Raw genomic sequence first — 22989 nt, 5'->3', positions numbered from 1 at the left:
TCGACGGCATTTTAAGCCGTCTGCCCAAGGCGGAATTTATCAGTAGTTTGGACCTCAAAGATGCCTTTTGGCAAATACCACTTGATGACTCATCGAAAGATAAGACAGCATTCACGGTACCTGGGAGGCCGCTGTATCATTTCAAAGTCATGCCCTTCGGTCTATGCAATGCGCCACAGACCATGTGCAGGCTCATGGACCGGGTGATACCTGCGGACCTCAGATCGGAAGTGTTTGTCTATCTGGATGATCTTCTTGTGGTATCGGCATCCTTTGAGCGACATATTGCTGTGTTAATGGAAGTGGCTAAGTGTCTACGAAACGCTGGTTTAACCATAAATGTCGAGAAAAGTAAATTTTGCGTGACTGAAGTCCGATATTTAGGCCATGTTGTGGGAAACGGGGTTATCCGAACAGACCCAGATAAAGTTGCCGCCGTTACAGAATTCCCGACACCGAGGTCTGTTAAACAGGTCAGACGTTTTCTTGGTATGTCGGGTTGGTACCGGAAATTTATTAGGAACTATGCTGCCCTTTCGACTCCTTTAACAGATTTGTTAAAGGCAAAAAGAAAATTTGCGTGGACCGATGATGCCCAGAAAGCTTTTGAGGATTTAAAGTCAATCTTGAGTTCAGCCCCTGTTTTGCATAGTCCTGATTTCTCGCAGCCTTTTTACATACACTGCGATGCTAGCAAAACAGGAATAGGAAGTGTATTGGTGCAGAAGAATGCGGAGGGTGATGAGTTTCCGATAGCTTTTATGTCTAAGAAACTCAACCAAGCCCAACGCAACTACAGTGTCACCGAACAAGAATGCTTGGCAGCAATGCTGAGTATAAAGAAATTCAGGGCTTATGTCGAGGGGCATGAGTTCACTGTGATAACTGATCACGCATCATTAAAATGGCTCATGTCCCAAACAGACCTAAGCACAAGGCTGGCCAGATGGGCTTTGAAACTACAAGGCTATCGGTTTAAGATTGAGCATCGAAAGGGTACGCAAAATATAGTTCCTGATACGCTTTCCCGTGTCAACTCTGATGACTTGTCCGAGGTCTTGTGTTTGTCCGAGATAGGTAAGGACAGTGGGGTTTTTGTAGATTTGACTTCTACCCACTTTAACTCCGAAGACTACAAAGACTTGTTAAGAAGGGTTCAAGCTAATATCGATCATACACCTGACTTAAAAATAATCGATGGGTTTTTGTATAGAAGGATTGAGCACGCATGTGGAGAACAAACAACTGACGACTTGGCATGGAAACTTTGGATTCCATCGGGTTTAGTTCCTGAGGTCCTGCGAAAGCACCACGATGACCCCTTCTCATCTCATTGCGGAATTAATAAGGCACTGGAGAGAATCCGAAGATATTACTACTGGCCAAATTTGGTCGATGATGTCCGAAATTACATTAACAGTTGTGAGATCTGCAAATCCACTAAACACCCGAATTACATTATGAGACCACCGATGGGTAAGGCAGGGGGGACTCATAGGTTCTTCCAGAGGCTGTATGTAGACTTTTTAGGACCGTATCCTAGGTCCAGAACCGGTAACGTAGGAATTTTTGTGGCGTTGGACCATTTTTCGAAATTTTGTTTTATCCATCCTGTTAAGAAGTTTACGGCCGATATAGTTGTCAAGTTCCTGGAGGAGTATCTTTTTCACACTTTTTCACCGAGGTTGTTGTTTCCGACAACGGAACCCAATTTAGGGCGAATAATTTCAATAAACTTCTGCAACATTATGGCATTTCTCATGTTTATACTGCGGTTCACTCTCCCCAGGCAAATGCGTCTGAGAGAGTGAACAGATCAGTTATTTCTGCGATAAGGGCGTATGTAAATCCTAACCAGAAGGATTGGGATGAGAATCTGAGTCGAATTGCATGTGCACTTAGGTCTACAGTTCACTCCTCCGTTGGTACTTCCCCTTATTTCATGGCATTCGGTCAGCATATGGTGACCAATGGTGCTTCTTATAAATTATTAAGAAACTTGGGCATGTTAGATGATAGGGCTGTCAATTTCAATCGTTCGGACTCATTTTATATTATTCGTGCTAAGGCTTCGGATTTCATGAGGAAGCAGTTTGAGCGCAATGAAAGGGCATATAACCTTCGTTCCAGACAGGTTTCCTACGAAGTTGGTCAAGAGGTTTTCCGGAGAAATTTTCGCCAAAGCAACTTTGAGCAGGGTTACAATGCCAAGTTGGCTCCAACTTTTGTTAAAGCCCGGATACGTAGGAAACTGGGCAATTACTATTACGAACTTGAGGATCTACAAGGACGATCCCTTGGTAATTATCATGCGAAGGATATAAGGCAATGAACATCCACAAGCGTGATCAGCTTTCGAGTTTTTTTTCCTCCCCGAAACCTGATTTTGGCGGGGGGGTAAATGTAATGGCGCTTGTGGCTGTGTTGGTTTAAATCTTTCTTTTCTTTTTTGTTCCTTTTCCGGTTTGTGGCCAGACTGATTGTGTTATGGTGTTGGTGGCTTGGTTTGGCAAATAGCTCCCTAGATTATACCTGTGATTTCGCACATTACAGTTAAACGCTGTTATATCTATGCTATGCCATTGAGTCTTTATGCCCTAGGCAATGATGTTATCTCCTTTTCTCCGCGACATATTGAGTTTGTTTTGCATTGGTATATGTCGGGCCATTTCTTTTTTTGTTGTAAACTTTGCTAAGAGCTTGGGAAATTCTGATGCTTTGGCGAGAGTAGAAAAGGGCCTGGCCGAGAAGCCATCTTCCTCATTTTTGGCAAGCTTTCCCAGAGTGAACAAGTGTACATAAAGCTACGATCGTTGTTTGTTGAGTCAATTTTTAATAAAACTGCTGTGAATTTTTTTTATTGAAACGTCATCCTTTTTTTTATGAAAACCGCTCAGTTTTCGGAACTTCTTTAATTATCCATTGTGAGTTTTTCTTATTTTTCGGGTGTCGGTAGGTCGGCATAAAGTGATTTACTTTCATTTATTTCGAATTTTCTTTTTTTTCTGTTTTAAGGTTGGAATTTTATTCTAACTTATGTTAAATTTTCCAATTAGGGTGTTTGGATAAATTTTTGAGCCAAACTACCATTGAATCATAATTTATTTCCGGTCATTTCAATTATTGATTTGCCGCATATGAAACCCGCATTAACCATTTCCCGATTAAAAACCTACAAAGGTAAATTAAGTTTGGTTTTTTTTTGCTTTGCTCCAATTCTAATAAGAGGTCGTGTGTTTCCCTCAGGTTTCTAACTCTCTTTGGTCGATTTGGTTTCTCTTTTGAGGCGAACGAAGTCCCTGGCTTGACTTGGAGTACCATTGCATCCCATTTACACGGAACCCATCAGTCTGTTACTCAGCGTCGTGAAATTAACTCGTTCCTACTCCCCGCGTTGTGTCCGTGGTCAGGGGAGTGGAGAGGAAGTATTCGGGGACTGCGGCGAAGCCCTGACCGCCTTTGTGTGCTATATAACCCCAAACAAAAAAAAAAAATAGTGTGTTCCTGCTCATATTCGCAGCCTTAAAAGTGACCTATTTTATAGTGCGAATTAGAAAAAAAAAAAGATCGTTGCTTTGATAGCCTGAAAACTGTTAGAACCTGAAAAAGAAAGAAATTGATTTTTTTTTTTCCAAGCAGAAGTCTGCTTTGCATGCATGAAAATCGCATGTTATTTGTTCGTATGTGTTGTTTGATTTTGAACCGCTTCCATTTATATTCATTTTTTTTTAAATCGGTTCTTTGGAGAAAAAGTAACATTTTTAACAACTTTATAGTGTCTCTAAAATTTATTTAGTTTCCAAAATTTTAAAGGGTAAAAATTACGAAAGTGGTCGAAGAAAAAAAGGATATATTTAAAAAATTTAGAAAAAGTGAAACACTAATAAAGAAGAAGAAAATCATATTAAAACATTACACCCAAAGACTACAACAACAAGTCACATAAAAGAGACAATAAATAAAACAACCAACAAATCTAGTAAGTTATAAGAACATCCACCAGTGTTGGGAAGTGCAAATAGCCCTGCCCCGCATACCCCTGCTGAAAGGCCTTTCATCGTGGGATCTAAACGACAAGTAAGTGGTTTCTTTACTCCTTTGTTTTGTTGTTGTTGTTGCTTTATTTGAAAACACCACTTGCTGTCATTAATGCTGTGGCTGCATGGACTAGTTGTGCCAATCATTTGAGCAGACCGTTAGAATATTGAAGAGCAGTGGTGGTTTCAATGAAGATTCTCTTTTATTTTCAATAAATTCAAAATATATTTCTTTGGTCACAAATTCAGCTGCAATAAATTTCAAATAGATCAAAATAATTAGAACATTTTATAAATCCTGGTAAAAGGACTCGAAAATAACATTCACGTAGGCGTTCAAGGGTTTTTTTTCCTTTTGTGTATGCCTTGTTATTTTCTCCTTACAGCTTTAGAGGCATTGAAACATATAGCAAGCTCTTGGCTGCAGTTTAATATGCTCACTTGTTTTTGAATGGTGGTCCCTTACTCTCAGTACATAAATGCATAGCCGTACAAACGTGAATGTTGTTTTTGTTGTTTTCCCTATGGTAAACCAGTTGATGTGACCAAAAGAATCGTTTTACTTTTTCATTTGTTGTTGTAATTATTGCATTGGGTTTTATGTTTTGAAATTATGACACAATTTTAAGCAGCAAATAAGACCAAACAGAGAATAACACTAATACATTTGCAATTTCACCTGTCCGTCCGGAAACAGGTCATTGAACTTCGATCATTTTGCTTTGCGTTTTTTTTTTATTTGCTTTTGCTTTCTTATGCATATTGAACATATGCGCATTAACATTTTTGTTTAACATTTCAGTCGATCGTAACAGACACCTACGAACAAACCTCTGTCACTGTTAATCATTTCGTTTTAAATTTTAGCCATATAGTTAACAACAGCAGTTAAGCAAGTTATTTTGATTTGTTTGTTTTTTTATCTTTTTTTTTGGTTTTTTTATTATTATCTTTTGTATATATATATATAAGGGTTTAAAGAAAAATGTTTGTGAATTTAAAATGAATATGTTTGTTTTTGAATTAATATCGGTTACAATGTCGAATAAAATCATGAAATCGATAGATATGTGCTAAGCAATTTCTTTATGTTTGATTCCTGAAGGCACCGCAGTAGCGTAGAGGGGAGGTTTTGGTTATGGGTTACCAGGGATATATTGGTGGATACCAGGTAACATGGATGGGTGGGCATAGACTTTTCAGGTTGCTACAGCTATAACCTGAATACAATAGGCTCTGCGAAATCGACTTTCTTCTTTCTCTTTTCTACTTCTTGCGTTGCTATTTCGTCCCCATCTTAGCTTAACTTGCACGCTTTATAGACAATTCTTTTCAAAGTTTTATGGTAGCGTTTTCGAGCTTGACAATGGCAAGATCCCATACCCACCGACGAGCAATAAGGCCGAGCCGAATAAGCGTGCCAATGCCAACTTGTCTGCTCATTGACTTGATCAACATGTACTGGCTTTTCAAGAAATTGAAATTGACCGTTGTATGCTACATGCTATCTTTTGCACTGAATTTGATGCTACACCTAATGGCTCTGAACTTTAGAGGCTTGCAGCTTTCCCTTTGCTTGTGCGGCGACTACGGACACTGTGTTATGCTTGATACAATGCCGGATGTTCCAGGTAGTGTGGATTACACATTGCCTGAGCCGCTTTTTGATAAAAAGTACTGTACCACTGATAGAACCGGTTGGATAGAACCGGTTGGAACTACAATATCCCAGGTAATGGAAGTTTCATAGACTTCTATACATACGGATGATTCCGAGTTAGACGTTAGATGGACTCTGGGCTGTACTTTGAACAAATAGGACTGGTCATATCGAGAAGGTTACCCGATCACCGTAGTGTGTGTCAAGCCGATTTCCTTACAATTAAAGAAGTGGTAGAATGGCTTAGATATAATGTCATAACGACGATTGGCATAAATGTTTTCTAAGACAGCAATGGAACCATAAAATCTCTGGGGAACATATTTCTAAATTCAACATTTATGCCAATTATGTGGCCCAATCTAGACATGAACAGGTCTGCCGCTATTCAGTCGTTGACTAAAACAAAAGCCTCAGCCATTGTGTTCGTCATGACAGATCACTGCCTGATCGAAAAACATGCTGACAGACTGATGGTTGTAAGTAAAGACTTCTGCAAAAGCGATGAGGTAGTCGAGGAAACAAAGACTATAGAACATCTACTGTGTGTGTTTCCCGCACTGGCAAGCAGTAGGGGTTCCACTCCCATTTCTTTGAGCAATTGTCTGGATAAACTGATGTGAACATTCACAAATTGTTGGGCCTTTTAAAGTGATCTGGATGGTATAACGGTAGGACTGTTCCTGTGGTATCACAGTGAACAAATGATGCTATGTAACACATTCTTTGTTAATTGAGCTAGAGCTATAGATTTTTATACATAACCACTATGGCAACCTAAGTAGGGAGTCTAAACAAGTTTGGCAAAGTTGTTAAAAGTTAGAAAAAAAACACTTCATGCAAAATTTCAGCCAAATCGGATAAAAATTGCGTCCTCTATCGTCTCAAGAAGTCAAGATCCGGGATCGGTTTATATGGGAGCTATATCAGGTTATGTGCCGATTTGGACCATACATGGCAGAGTTATTGCAAGTCAAAATAAAATACTTGGTGTAAAATTTTAGCCAAATCGAATAAGAGTTGCGCTCTTTAGAAGCTCAAGAAGTCAAAACCCGATATAGGTTTATATGGCAGCTATCCCAAAACATGGACCGATTTTGCCCATTTACAATCCCATCCGACCTGCATTAATAACAAGTATTTGTGCGAAATTTCGAGCTCCAAGCTTTACTACTTCGAAAGTTAGCTGGCTTTTGACAGACAGACGGACGGACATGGCTAAATCGATTCGAAATTTCAAGACGATCCAGAATATATATACTTTGTTGGGTCTCAGAACAATATTTCGTGTTACAAACGGAATAACGATTTTAGTATACCCCCATCCTATGGTGGGGGTATAATAAGAATACGGGGGAAACGTACGTTAAGTAACGCTTTTGGTACTATTTCGTACTATCTTTACACATTGAACTAGAGCTCAGAAATTTGACATGAAGGTACAAATAGTAACTATATAAATGTACTAAATGATTTTTACACAAATCGCATATTTTGATACCAAAAAGAAAAGAATTGCTATGCTATTAGAGCTATATCACCTATATCACGTTTTGGTCCGATTCCGACAATAATTGGTTTGTTTCAACAACAATACGAGGAAAAAATGCAAATATTTGTGAAATTTGCAACTAAAATATGCAGACATGTGTGGGCATACCAGTCAAATAAAATTTATTAAGATTTGTGCACGCATTTGTATAAATAACTTGCTAAGCCGAGCCCGCTTCGCTACGCCTTCTTTTACTTTGTATGGAATATTTTGAATATTTATTTTCGACAATTAAAGAGCTTTTAGTGAAATACCATGCTACGAAAATAGTATATCGCTTGACTAACAGTACAACAATATAAATGCCTTTATCTGTATCACATATAATCTTTATTTGTCTATGAATTCGCTCCTATGTCAAGGGAAGGGCGGTGGAGACTGCCCTGCCTTCGATGCCAAAACGTACACACTGGCGGTATGAATTGACATCGAGGGAGCTTTTAACAAAGTGCGGACCGACACACTGATCCAATCCTTAGACCAGTACCGGGTGGACCCGGTCCTTAGAGACTGAATAAACCACGTGGAACACGTGGATAAATTGTGTGTCCCATGGCATAAATATAAGGGAGAAAGTGGCACAGGGCACACCACAGGGATGCATTTTATTGCCACTCCTGTGGTTGACCACCATAAATAGCCTATTATGGATGCTGACTGAGGAGGGTTTTAACCAGTCTGCTACGCAGACGATGTTATAATAATACGAAAGGGTCTTGCATATGGCATATGACTGGGCTAGACCCAGAGAAGACTGAAATATGCCTGTTCACGAGGAAGACGATGGTGGGCCAATTTCCTCAATAAGACGATATCGATATCTGACTAGGTCAAATACTTAGGTGTGATCTTGGACAGAAAACTGAAAAGTGTCACATTCAGAAGGGTACGGAGAATGCTCACAGATGTTGGGCACTATGCAGACGGGCCGTAGGCTCGAAATGGGGCCTGAATCCGAGGATAGTCCACTGGCTCTACAGGAGCGTGATTAGACCAATATTTACTTACGCCTCAGTAGTTTGGTGGACTGCTATGGAGAAAAAGTGCCACATAAAGACCATATAACAGGTTCAGAGAGTATGTTGTCTTGGCACTGGAGACTATTCTAGATATCCGAACCATTGACATACAGATTAAGTGTGAACCAGCCACTGCGGCTATGGGAGAATTGATTGAGGATGGGAGCAGCTCATACCATCGCTGTATAATCGAGGCGACGAAAGGAAACCAGGAAGGAAGGGAAGAGGTTTCCGATCGGATACCTAAGATGAACCTTGAAGTCGAATGCGAGGCACTGCTGCCATCGGCACAGTCTTGGATTGACGGAACCTAAGTATTGCCATCTGAAAGATCATGTTACACGAATGGATCAAAGTTAGAGGACAAAGTGGGCCTGGGGGTCTACATTGAAAACCCAGGGACTGAGATCTGTTTTGGACTGCCTGACCATAATACGGTCCTGCAGGCGGAGATTCGAGGTGGTGTAGTGCTAACGCGAGGACGTCGAGTGTGAACATCTTTACCGACAGTAAAATTGCCATAAGGGCAATAACAACCAGGACGGTAAGGTCACGAACAGTCTTGCAGTGTAAGAAGGAGATTAACGCCTTCTATGAGAATGGCAAATCCGCATCGTTTGGTTGCCGGACCATAACGAGGTAAGGGGAAATGAAAGGGCAGACGATTTGGCGGTGAAGGCCAGAGGAATGGCGTAAATAAACTTGGTTAATCCGAAGCCTTTCGGGTCGACGCAGTCCGAGTTAAGTAAGTGGACGACGAATACGCATGCAACATTGTGGAACAGCGAAACGGTCGTTAGGACGTCGAAAATCCTATGGGGTGATCCAGATCGTGAGAAGAGGCTATTACTGAAAGGAAGTAAGAAGGAGGTCAGTATACCTATTGGTATTATAACGGGACACATAGGACTTGGAGCTCACTTATGTAAAATCGGTGCGGCAAGTGATAGCATGTGTAGGGCCTGCAGTGAAGACGATGAGACGTTGAAGCATTTCCTTTGTCATTGCCCTGTTTTCACGAAATTCCTAACTTAACAAGCCGATTACTGGGTTAGGTGTATGTCCATAGTGGCATGGGGCGGATTAATATCTGCACCCTCTTTTCAATCTAACCTAACCTACCCGTTTAATTTTACGTGGGCTCTTCTTTCAACATTAAAATTGTGGATTTGATTAACTTTGTAATTTATGTTTGCATTAGGTAAAATAAGATTTCACCAACCGGAGGCATATTACTACGCAAATGATACAGCATGAATCTCATTAAAATATTGTTAGAAGCCATTTGTTTTTGAAACGATCGAATAAGCTAACATGTAATGCGACTTTATACTCTATCAGAATCACATGTTTAATATTCTTGCTATTTGTTTTATGGGCATGTTTGGATATTGAATATATTCTGAGTTATTAATATTTCTCCCGATAGGACTCAAAACGTAAAAATTAGGAATAGAGAGACTTAAAAGCACAATATGTGTAGCCTTACTGTTGCATTTCTTTTCTTTTTGAACCGATGAATAAACCTCCGGTGGCCTTCCAAAATAATTAACTGAAGGATGACTATGTTAGAACTGAAAAATGATGCATTTATTGAATCATATATTTGTTTTATTTGGTTGATTTGTACGTTTTTGTGTTTTATATTAAAAGAATTTGTACATTCGGTTTGATTAAATTTATTATTATATGAGATTCATGATATGTTTAATCACTATAAAAAATAAGGTTTTTAGTTAAAAATTTACATTTAACGCTTTAGGAGAATTCAGTAAAAATTACAACAAAAATACAAAGCACAGCTTACATGGTTTTTGGTATCACATATAGAAAAGGACAAGAACTATTTATTTATACAAAAAAATTTACTTAAAAATTACCAAAAATTAAGTATATAAGGCTGGGTTATCGTCTCTGCAGGGGTGCCATTAATAACGTCCCCGCCTACGAGAACTGACTCAGATAGAGAGGCTTCACTGAGATTTCATCGTTTAGTCTGGAGAAAATTGAGAAATTGCCGCCGATAGGCACCTACATCTTGATGAAACATATACAATACAGATTTTTCTTTCTGTGACAGGTCAACCGACAACGATTCACCGTTAAAGTTAAGCACCACATCTTGCAAGCACCTGAACACCAATGCCGGGCTTTGACAATATACTGAAAATAAAAAGATTGTCAATATTTAAAATCCACCAACAAACATTTCGAGCCAGCATTAAGCCAACTCCATTATTCTATTTTCCAGGTTGCACCTCATCTAGCATGTGCGAATCCGACTTCTTTTGCACTCGTAAATTCATTGCGGTGGCTTGCCGTTCTACTTGTATTGTAGATTGGTGTGATGTTGTGTTGGGGCAAAGATTGTTTTGTCCGTTATCCCAATGCCACCACTGACAATGCTGGTTTACTTCCAGCGACAAATACGTGCAAACCGACTTTACAGCTTCTTAAACCAATGGCATAACATCTTGGTCTCTCAAATTTCATAATTCTTTTAAGCTGCTCCAACCAGTACTTCCACTGGGTATAACTATCTGCCGGGAATTATTTCTCCCAACTTAAGGCTGATACTATATTCGTTTTCCACAGCTGAAAACAGACATTTTTCACGGTTACTTTTTTGAAACACTATAAAAATCTTTATGAAAACACAAAACTTTTATGAAGATTTTTTAATAACTAATAAGGGGATGTCCAACTGAATGAAACCAGCAAGTTTTTTCCTTAAAAATCTAAAAAAAAATGTTTCGAAAAAAACATAGTACCAGCTATTACCCCACAATATTTCCAGGCCTTCTCCATATGTTGTTTCGCCATGACCACGAGGCCACATCACAATCCACATGGATTGTATAAAGACACATGCACGCTCAACACATTTATCTTTTTGTATTTTTTTTTAAATTCAACGTATTATTTTTAATTTTAGCCAATTGGCAATAAAACCAAAAGACATCTGTTTTTTGTAGCCAAAGAGTACCGACTACTCGTTCAATTCCGTCACTACAAAAGATGTTGCCACTGCCACCATAGCCAGAAGGGCTGCCATAGAGTATTGCCATATTGCGAAGATAACAACTCTCTGATTTATGGATCCTTACCTTTTGGGTGACAACATTAAGTATATCATCCTCCGCCGGAGTGGCAAGGAAGCACAACAGAGATGACTTAGTCATCGATATCGGCTGTGCATCCGGTAGGTTTCCAACAGATCGTCGGTCCCAGGTGAGACAGTTGGTAAATGAACGGGTTATCGAACATGAGTTGGACTCTGGTGGGGGTCCACCCATACGAAATATGAGGAGACATCTCACCGCTGCACTTTGCACGAACCATTGCACATAACGGTACATTTATGATAATTCTTAATCGCTGATTCTGTCTTATTTGCATATTTGTTTATCTGGAATTGTTGCTTGTCGCTTGGAAAGTTAACCGTTTTTGCGGGGTCCAAGTGACAAGCAACAACCAACAAAAGGTCAGTGTCGTTTGAAAACATAAACCCGCGCTATCGTGAACTCTCTCCTCTTAGTGATAACAAGTGAAAAGTGAACATTAACCAACATACAAACAATATATGAACATTGGACAATTATTGAGAAACAAACAGTGAAACAAAATTTAATTTCCCGACGTGAAGTGACACAAAGGCATAACACAAAGATTCATCAAGAAATAAACCCAACACAACACATATTTAAAACAACCAAAGTGCGGGACACCAACACCAAACATAAGTGCGGGCCACTAGCTATACCAACAACAAGTTCAAATATTGCACAATTTCCTTGATCCAAAAGTTCAATTGTAAATTTTTCTACTTATGCCTATTATGGAATTGTCCTACTAAAACTAAACATAAATTTTGCTATCTAAACCTAATTGTAAAATTTGCTATTTTAACCTAAAAATTAATTGTTATACTTGATCCTAACTAAAATCAAATACTTAATTCTATTTTAATCGCTACTTATACCTAATGAATTTTAAATAACATTGAATGTACAAAAAACAATAACAACAACATTGAATTTTAAACAGAAAAATTTCCCTCTTTTTATTTTGAAAGGCAACACCCTCAGCAACACCAAAAACCATCAAAAAGCTCGTTGGGGGTATCCACACTCTCTAAAGCGCAAAGCTCGAAGAAGGGATCCCTCCTTGTGGTGGGCATTGATCAAGTCTCCGTGACAAGTTTGGCTAAGACTACGGGCATGGCGTACTACCGCCGACGAGACAATCGCCGACTCTCTCAATATTGGGAAGACTAGGATAAGCAAAGATCCTAATACTCAAACATCAAGCAGTGCAGGGGAGAGAGACCCAACACAGCCTAACGAACAGCGACCCGACGAGGGAACGATCAGCGACTTTCTCGAGATAAGGAAGACTAGGCTGGTGAGGAAAGCAAAACAGACAGGAAATGAAGTAATAATAGGGTGCGATACGAACTCTCACCACATTTCGTGGGGTAGTACCAACATTAATAAGCGGGGCAAAGCCCTGGCAGGATTCTTGAATACTAACGATCTAAAAACACTTAATATTGGTAACACCGCTACCTTTGGATTAGGGAGGAGGTTTTAGATGTGACAATATGTTCGGATATCTAATTGGGATTGGAGAATCTCCATGGAGCATTCCTTCTCAGCCCACCGCTACATTAGGTTTAGAATAGCACGGCTAGCTCCGAATCCGAAAAGCTTCCGTAATAAGTTGAAAACCACCTGGCTAAGGTCGGAAGACCACTAAGAAGAAAACTTGGGTAAGATAATTTGGATTGTTCAACCATAGAAGTCTTCAGGATTATGACTGTCCTCTTTGAGAAAGGAAATCAGCCCAAGCAACCCCTGGATGACCGGGGAGATTCCCAAAATTGGGAAAAAGGTCCGCAGACTTTTTGACAGAGCACGTCGTAAAACAGCGGAAGTATATTAGAATGTGTAATACACGCGGCTCAAGGAATACAATAATATTACCAGAGCGGCAAAACGTGTCTTCTGGAAGATTTTTTGCGACTCGGTCAAAAGCGCTAATGACGCCGCCAGGACGAAAAAGTTTCTCTCAAAAACCCATGTTTAAACTGAAACATTTGTAGACGACATGGGTGTGAAAGCAGAAACAACGAAGGCCATGTTGAGGCTTTTGATGAAAACCCATTTTCCACAGGATACGACGGGACTCACGGAGACACAGGAATCTTGGAATAATGAGGTTGATCGAAGGTTCATTATAACGAAATTTGTGGTCAAGGAATCCTTGAGGAGCTTCAAACCATTTAAGTCACCCGGACCTAGTGGGATATTTCCGGCGTTACTACAGAAGGATGCCGACTATGTGGTGCCTCATCTGGTCACTATTTTCACAGCGTGCCTAGAACTTGCATATACTCCGAAAGCCTGGCAGGAGGCAAGGGTGGTATTTATGTCTAAGCCCACCAAGGCAAGTTATGCGACACCAAAGGCCTACAGACCAATAAGCCTTACGTCCTTTCTACTCGAAACCATGGAACGTGTTGTAGATACCATTGTACGGACAGACACATTGATCCAATCCTTAGACCAGTATTGGGAGAACCGGATCCTTGAGACCGGATAAACCATATGAACCTGTGGATAAATTGCGGGTGCCATGGCTTAAAGTGGGAGAAAGTGGCCCAGGGCATGCCAAAAGGGGGCATTTTATCGCCACTCCTTAGGGTGACCACCACAAATAACCTATTACGGGCCATAGGCTCAAAATGGGTCCTGAATCCGGGGATAGTCCACTGGGTCTACAGGAGCGTGATTAGAACAATACTTGCTTACGCCTTGGTAGTTTGGTTGAGCAAAAGTGCAACATAAGGAACATACAACGGGTTCAGACAACATAGGCGGAGCGAAGAGGACCACGCCCACTAGGGCACTGAAGACTATTCTAGATATCCGACCCATTGTCATACAGAATAAGTGTGAGGCTATGAGACTTAAGGCGATAAGGCGATTACGCAGACAAGCTAATTCATTCGGGCTAGTTCTACACTTTTTATCTGTTTAAAATGCCATCGTTTTCAATAAAAAAAAAAAATATATTTTTTTTGCCAGAAAAGATACTTCCATTTTCTTGATGTTTTCGCAAACTTTGGCCATCAAAGTATTATCATTTATTTCCATTTTCATAAAGCGGAGGTATTAAGAAAAGTTTAAAATGCCAATTCCTTTCATTGTGATATCAAACCACCCCGTTATCTTAAGATCAATATTGCCAAGTTTTTATTAAATTTTCATGGGTTCACACTAAAAAAATTTCCACGGGAAATGTTTTCACTTTTTTGAGCTTGTATTAAAGCTTGAAATATTTCCAATATTTTAAGGTCGCTTAGCTAAAATACTAAAAACAAATCGATTTTCAAGTATTGCTACATTCAAGCTTTATGGAACATATGCGTAGGAAACTTTTATTTGGTATCACTTCTTCTAAAAAAAAAAAAAAAAAAAAAAACACAAATAGAACCAAGAAAACATATTCCATTCGATTTTATGTAACAACAACATAAATGTGCAAAAAGACTGTTGTCCCCATTAGCCATGAAAACCGGCCGCATTATTTACGAAATATACATTACATTAAAGGAAATATCCATACCAAGATGTATAAAACATTTCCCAATTCAATTTAGACTTAACCAATTCGATTCAGACTTTGCCAACCTTGGTGTAAAATCGATATTTTGGAAATGTTCCCATATAGGGAAGCCTCAACAAAATATTGATCAATTCGGGTTGGAACATACTTTTTCCATGTCGAGTAAACGTCGCATGCCAAAAATCACTCACGTGCACTTCTCTACTGTTTACAACCGTGACATAATTACTAGGTAGTATACCCTAAACAGCTGAGTACAATTTTTCGCGAAGTTCACTATCTAGCAACCAGTTTTGTTTGTGTGTGTGTATTGTGACATGACACACAAACCACGAAAAATGGAGCGAACGACTAACATACACAAAATCAGAGTTGCACAAATCATTGATTTTGACAGATAGTGCACTCAGTATTTTGTTGTTGGGCAACTGGCACTATCTGTAAATGAATATATCTTGTCTACAACTGTGCCGAATATGCCCCAGATCGGTCCAACTTTAGGCGTCGGTACCATACAATCGTACTCCCGATTTTTGGTAATTTTTACTATGGAACCCACATTTATGTTTCAAATTTTCTAAAATATGACAATATTATTATATTACATTTAAAAAATAAAATTCCCATAAATCACATATTGATCAAATTAAAAAAAATGATAGAATATTTCACGTTTTGAGAATTGAATGCCTAATACTTTAGGATTACCAATATAAATATATTATTTGCTACTTTATTTAAAATAACACTTAAGCATTTCTACATTTAAAAACACTGAAAGAACAAAATTCAGTTATTTGTAGCGCAAGATATACATATATATAGCCCAAGATAAAATTATATCCCAGGCCAGATATAGTCATGTATATAGCATATCTCTTTGGATATAATTATGTATAGCAGATATAAGTATATCTGGTCCCATATCCAATTATATCTACTACCAGATATGGTTATACAAAGCATCAGATATAATTATATAAATGGATATGGAAGATCCGTTGGGATCTAATTAGATACAACTTTATCTTATCCGAGATATATTTGGATCTGGCCATATCAATTTTTTTTACTCGGGTAATTAAAGATTTAAGATCCAATTAGATATTATTATATATAATTGGATCTATTTATATCTGGGACAAATTTGAGATCAAATTGTATCAGATTGTATCCAATTAGATCCAATTATATATAACCATTTTTCGGATCCCATTATAACTGATGCCAGATATAATTGGATCTGATCATATCAACGTTTTTTACTCGGGTAGATATGGCACACTACTCACAATACATCAAAAGGACTCGCCTATGCCGAAGACATCAATAGCATAGGTCTGTCAAAAGAAGTAGTGTTTGAGAGAAAGATTCGTCGTAAAATATATGTGGACCAGTTTGCGTTAATGGAGAATATAGGCGTCGGATGAACCACGAGCTGTGTGACGACCATAGCATTGTTACACGTACCAAAATATAACGGCGGCATTGGCTGGGTTATGATGTCAGAATAGATGAAGAAGCTCCAGCAAAGAAGTCTTTTGAAGGCAAACACGGTGGTACACGCAAACCGGGAAGACCAAAAGCCCGATGGAATATCAAGTGGTGGGCGACACCTCGAAACTTGGAGCCAAAGATTATAAAATGGGTACAGAAGATTGAGGCGAATGTAACGCTATTCTTCTTTCGGCTAGTGGAACAAATGTTCTGTCATAGCCAATTAAAGTAAGTAAAATATTTGAAGATTTATCTTAATATTCACGGATTTTCTCGGTTTATTGTGGTACGCGGCGAGTATTGAGCTATTGTAGCTCCACGTGAACCGTGCTATTTCCAGGTTCAACAAAGAAACGTTTGCGTCGTCGTCAATGAAAGCATATATGGGTATGGTTCTGTGCTGCCCGTTTTAGGTTATGAACAAAATCTGGAATAGCACATTTTAGGAAGAATTAGCTGCTTGGCAATTTCGTCTTTCGTTTTGTGAGCCTTGTGAAGCGGTCGTAATCGTGCAGTTATCTTTTATCCCATCGCTCTTGGGAAAATAAAGTTGATCCGTTGCTAACCCGAGTTGTAATAGTGCTTTGTGCAATTAGTGGTAATGTGGGTTTGCGCAATTGTTAATGTCACAGCGGAGTTTTGTGTTACAATATATTACTTGATGCCCCAGTTTCCTGTCTTGTGATTTTTTATAAAGTTCCATGTTTCATCGATGGACGTTTGTAAAGATTGTGAACAGTTTTTTAGGTTAGTGCACTCACCCTGACATAGTGGACTTTAGCTGACAGTGACGTTGACGTACTATCAGTTTGGTGGCGTTGCAGTAATAACATGATGGCTGCGGTTTGATGCGGCATTGGCTGATGTTGACGGCAAAGTGTCATGGCAATATAGGCCAGGCGATGCAGAATAGATAACCATTCTGCAAAGTCTACATTTGTTGCTGGATGTTGTAGTTGAAGGCAAACAAGTTCGCTTCGCAATGAGGGGTATGAAAGATGATAGCCTCCATTCACGTTCTTGACAAATGTACCCATGTTTGATATTTTGTAGGCGAAATTTACCGGCGCTTCCTGGTTATCATTGGCTACAGGAGGAATGGCATGAACCTTTTCGATTTAATTTCTTCTCAGCTGCTCCGGACAAGCAAATGTTTCGTGCAGCGTTTGAATGATGATGCTGACTAATAAGGTGATGTCATGCGAACAGCGGAGTACAATTTTTTATTTTTGTTTTGATTATGCAGTAAATGTAAATGTCAAATGCCCGATATCACAGCTTTGATATTATTCTAAAATCTTAAAAAGATGTTCTATTTGGTCTGATATTCCACTCATAAGCAACAAAACAGTGTTATAATGATGAAAATACAAATATAAGACACATTTGTAAAAGATAAATTGTAAAACAAACCACTTTGACATTTCCATTAACGGCATTTGCCACTCAAGGTAATTTCGTGGGGGGTAGATTTTTTGTTGTTGTGCTAATGACACTACCTCTTAATTGTATCATGTGCTGACCTAGAAGCGAGTTGACGGTTTTCCTGACTGGACCTTTAATTGCATTCCTGGGGCGCATAATATTATGGAGGTTGCTGTAACCAAATTAGGATGTGTTACTCATGTATAACTTGCAAAAAGTTTGCAATTCTTCTGGAAGCCCTGAAAATGTGGACAGAGTATAAATCTTTTTATGTGGTATTGATATTAAACTGTGTGGATATGAATTCGTACCCTTACCGCCAAAAAGATGTAAGAGCAAAATTTGGGATTTTCAGTTTATAATAGGAATCAATAACTGACGATTGTTTCCACCTTCTGTTAAAATTTTTTACAACTAAAACCAATTTTAAGTGTCATTTTAATTTTGGTAGATAAATTCTGTGGCAGCTAAGCATTTTATATTTGGATGTCACAATCACAATTCGGCTTCCAAAAAGGAAAAAATACAAACCAACTTTTGGGATATTTTTGAAACTATATACAATAGAATCTCAATAAGAAGATGAACTGTCTGGCATTGTTCATAAACATCTGCAAGGCGTTTGATACCCTTTCGCATACAAAACTCCAGCTTAGACTTACTAAGCTGGTTTAAAAGCTAAATGAAAATTATTCAGAACGACATTCGCGTATGCAGATGATGCCTCTGTTATAGTATCAAGTAAATGTATCAAGACAGCAACGGAGATAATGCAAAGTGAACTGGACACCATTACAAATTGGTGCCATTACAATGATTTAATCAAAAAGCATCAAAAACAATATTAGTGCATTTAAGAACACGCCACACAACTCCTGCTGAAACCGAAATAATTTTTCACAACACCCAATGTCTGTACAAAAGGTATTTTCAAAACCAAAATATCAACGAGACTTGTACTACCACAATTGAAAAAGTGGACACTTATAAGTATCTTGGAGTTCATCTAGATAGCTGTTTTAAATGGAAAATTGGTACTGTTCAAAAGAAGATCAGAAAATCCTCATATGTTCTTTATCATCTAAGCCTCTGTTCGCCCTTATACGTACTCAAACAAGCATACTTCTCTCTTACTGAATTGTACATACGACACGGCATTACGATATGCGGAATTGGAGTAGGCTGCAGAAATGTTAAATCAGCTCAGGATAGAGTAGTTAAATTACTCTATAAAAAGTATCAAAGCGAAAAACAATACAAAACCCAAAACATTAACATTCTCTTTAATTGTAATAATCCAAATCACCGAAATCAACCAAACAACCCAAGAGTCCCGCTAGATACAACAAGTAAATGCGTGCTTATATATCGTCCACCATGGATCGCAATTATCGAGTTTTTTTTTCCCAGTATCTCTTTTTAGGCCAACAAAGGATAAAAGAAAATAATTGCTATGCTATTGGAGCTACATCAAGTTCAATCGAATTGAGTGTTGGAGCTCATAATAGAAGTCATTGTATAAAAATTCAGCCACTTCGAATAAAAAATGTGTCCTGTAGGGGCTCAAGAAATAAAATAAGGAGATCGGTTATATGGGAGCTGTATCAGGCTATAGACCGATTCATATTTTACATGCATGTTGAATGTCATGGGAGAAATCGTTGCACAAAATTTCAGCCAAATCGGATAATAATTGTGCCCTCTAGAGGCTCAAGAAGTCAAAATCCCAGACCGGTTTATATGACAGCTATATCAGATTATGGACCGATTTGAACCATATTTGGAACAGTTGTTGGAAGTCACAAAAAAAAAGTCATGCTAAATTTTAGACAAATTGGAGAAATCAGGTTATAGAACGATTTAGACCGTACTTGCCAAATTGATGGAAGTCATAACAGAATACTATGTGCAAAAATTTAGCCAAATCAGACAAAAATTGCGGCTTCCAGGGGCTCAAGAAGTCAAATCGGGAGATCGGTTTATAAGGGAGTTATATCTAAGTCTGAACCAATATGGCCCATTTGTAATCCCCAACGACCTACATCAATAGTAAGCATCTGTACAAAATTTTCAGCGGGTAGGTTTACGCGTTCGACCGCTATCGTGATTTTGACAGACGGACGGACGGGCATGGCTAGATCGAATCAGAATGTCGAGACGATCAAGAATATATGTACTTTATGGGGTCTTAGATGAATATTTTGAGGTGTTACAAACCGAATGATTCGATTAATATATCCCCATCCAGTGGTGTTGGGTATAAAAATGACTATGGGAGTTGCTGCTTTTGAAATATAAATGTATGTGCCTTAGATATTCCAGATGTGTATTCGTGTGCCTGACGCCATTTGTCTGTTGCTCTAGGCACAATTGATGGAAGTCATAACAGAACACTATGTGCAAAAATTTAGCCAAATCAGACAAAAATTGCGACTTCCAGGGGCTCAAGAAGGCAAATTGGGAGATCGGTTTATATGGGAGTTATATCTAAGTCTGAACCGATATGGCCCATTTGTAATCCCCAACGACCTACATCAATAGTAGGTATTTGTACAAAATTTACAGCGGGTAGCTTTACGCGTTCGACCGCTATCGTGATTTTGACAGACGGACGGACGGGCATGTCTAGATCGACTCAGAATGTCGAGACGATCAAGAATATATGTACTTTATGGGGTCCTAGATGAATATTTTGAGGTGTTACAAACCGAATGATTCGATTAATATATCCCCATCCAGTCGTGTTGGGTATAAAAATGACTATGGGAGTTGCTGCTTTTGAAATATAAATGTAAGTGCCTTTGATATTCCAGATGTGTATTCGTGTGCCTGACGTCATTTGTCTGTTTGCTCTAGGCACAATTGATGGAAGTCATAACAGAACACTATGTGCAAAAATTTAGCCAAATCAGACAAAAATTGCGGCTTCCAGGGGCTCAAGAAGGCAAATCGGGAGATCGGTTTATATGGTAGTTATATCTAAGTCTGAACCGATATGGCCCATTTGTAATCCCCAACGACCTACATCAATAGTAGGTATCTGTACAAAATTTACAGCGGGTAGCTTTACGCGTTCGACCGCTATCGTGATTTTGACAGACGGACGGACGGGCATGGCTAGATCGACTCAGAATGTCGAGACGATCAAGAATATATGTACTTTATGGGGTCCTAGATGAATATTTTGAGGTGTTACAAACCGAATGATTCGATTAATATATCCCCATCCAGTGGTGTTGGGTATAAAAATGACTATGGGAGTTGCTGCTTTTGAAATATAAATGTATGTGCCTTAGATATTCCAGATGTGTATTCGTGTGCCTGACGCCATTTGTCTGTTGCTCTAGGCACAATTGATGGAAGTCATAACAGAACACTATGTGCAAAAATTTAGCCAAATCAGACAAAAATTGCGACTTCCAGGGGCTCAAGAAGGCAAATTGGGAGATCGGTTTATATGGGAGTTATATCTAAGTCTGAACCGATATGGCCCATTTGTAATCCCCAACGACCTACATCAATAGTAGGTATCTGTACAAAATTTACAGCGGGTAGCTTTACGCGTTCGACCGCTATCGTGATTTTGACAGACGGACGGACGGGCATGTCTAGATCGACTCAGAATGTCGAGACGATCAAGAATATATGTACTTTATGGGGTCCTAGATGAATATTTTGAGGTGTTACAAACCGAATGATTCGATTAATATATCCCCATCCAGTCGTGTTGGGTATAAAAATGACTATGGGAGTTGCTGCTTTTGAAATATAAATGTAAGTGCCTTTGATATTCCAGATGTGTATTCGTGTGCCTGACGTCATTTGTCTGTTTGCTCTAGGCACAATTGATGGAAGTCATAACAGAACACTATGTGCAAAAATTTAGCCAAATCAGACAAAAATTGCGGCTTCCAGGGGCTCAAGAAGGCAAATCGGGAGATCGGTTTATATGGTAGTTATATCTAAGTCTGAACCGATATGGCCCATTTGTAATCCCCAACGACCTACATCAATAGTAGGTATCTGTACAAAATTTACAGCGGGTAGCTTTACGCGTTCGACCGCTATCGTGATTTTGACAGACGGACGGACGGGCATGGCTAGATCGACTCAGAATGTCGAGACGATCAAGAATATATGTACTTTATGGGGTCCTAGATGAATATTTTGAGGTGTTACAAACCGAATGATTCGATTAATATATCCCCATCCAGTCGTGTTGGGTATAAAAATGACTATGGGAGTTGCTGCTTTTGAAATATAAATGTAAGTGCCTTTGATATTCCAGATGTGTATTCGTGTGCCTGACGTCATTTGTCTGTTTGCTCTAGGCACAATTGATGGAAGTCATAACAGAACACTATGTGCAAAAATTTAGCCAAATCAGACAAAAATTGCGGCTTCCAGGGGCTCAAGAAGGCAAATCGGGAGATCGGTTTATATGGTAGTTATATCTAAGTCTGAACCGATATGGCCCATTTGTAATCCCCAACGACCTACATCAATAGTAGGTATCTGTACAAAATTTACAGCGGGTAGCTTTACGCGTTCGACCGCTATCGTGATTTTGACAGACGGACGGACGGGCATGGCTAGATCGACTCAGAATGTCGAGACGATCAAGAATATATGTACTTTATGGGGTCCTAGATGAATATTTTGAGGTGTTACAAACCGAATGATTCGATTAATATATCCCCATCCAGTGGTGTTGGGTATAAAAATGACTATGGGAGTTGCTGCTTTTGAAATATAAATGTATGTGCCTTAGATATTCCAGATGTGTATTCGTGTGCCTGACGCCATTTGTCTGTTGCTCTAGGCACAATTGATGGAAGTCATAACAGAACACTATGTGCAAAAATTTAGCCAAATCAGACAAAAATTGCGACTTCCAGGGGCTCAAGAAGGCAAATTGGGAGATCGGTTTATATGGGAGTTATATCTAAGTCTGAACCGATATGGCCCATTTGTAATCCCCAACGACCTACATCAATAGTAGGTATCTGTACAAAATTTACAGCGGGTAGCTTTACGCGTTCGACCGCTATCGTGATTTTGACAGACGGACGGACGGGCATGTCTAGATCGACTCAGAATGTCGAGACGATCAAGAATATATGTACTTTATGGGGTCCTAGATGAATATTTTGAGGTGTTACAAACCGA

The 22989-nt window shown here is 39.0% G+C and overlaps 1 protein-coding gene across 6 annotated transcripts; it reads right to left on the bottom strand.

Moving 5' to 3' along the window:
• Positions 1–10002: 10002 nt before the first annotated feature.
• On the bottom strand, positions 10003–18410 carry LOC106091727 (uncharacterized). Of its 6 annotated transcripts, XR_009397704.1 has the most exons (5): positions 18138–18399; positions 17809–18059; positions 17157–17693; positions 10527–10863; positions 10003–10431 (listed from the first exon to the last, which is right to left on the bottom strand). XR_009397704.1 is itself a non-coding variant. In XM_059365284.1 (3 exons), the coding sequence occupies exons 2-3, from the start codon at positions 17430–17432 to the stop codon at positions 10819–10821; spliced, it is 321 nt and encodes a 106-aa protein (XP_059221267.1). In that variant the 5' UTR covers positions 17433–18059; positions 18138–18410; the 3' UTR covers positions 10455–10818. The 6 variants fall into 6 exon arrangements, 1 of the variants encoding a protein (XP_059221267.1); XR_009397706.1 differs by having other exon boundaries at positions 17157–18084; positions 18138–18403; XR_009397705.1 differs by having other exon boundaries at positions 17157–18059; positions 18132–18402.
• Between the last annotated feature and the right edge of the window lie 4579 nt (positions 18411–22989).

Source organism: Stomoxys calcitrans, chromosome 3 (genome assembly GCF_963082655.1).
Source record: "Stomoxys calcitrans chromosome 3, idStoCalc2.1, whole genome shotgun sequence".
NCBI classification, from domain to species: Eukaryota; Metazoa; Arthropoda; class Insecta; order Diptera; family Muscidae; genus Stomoxys; species Stomoxys calcitrans.
The sequence above is the reverse complement of the archived record's forward strand: the minus strand, read 5'-3'. Positions and strand labels throughout refer to the sequence as shown.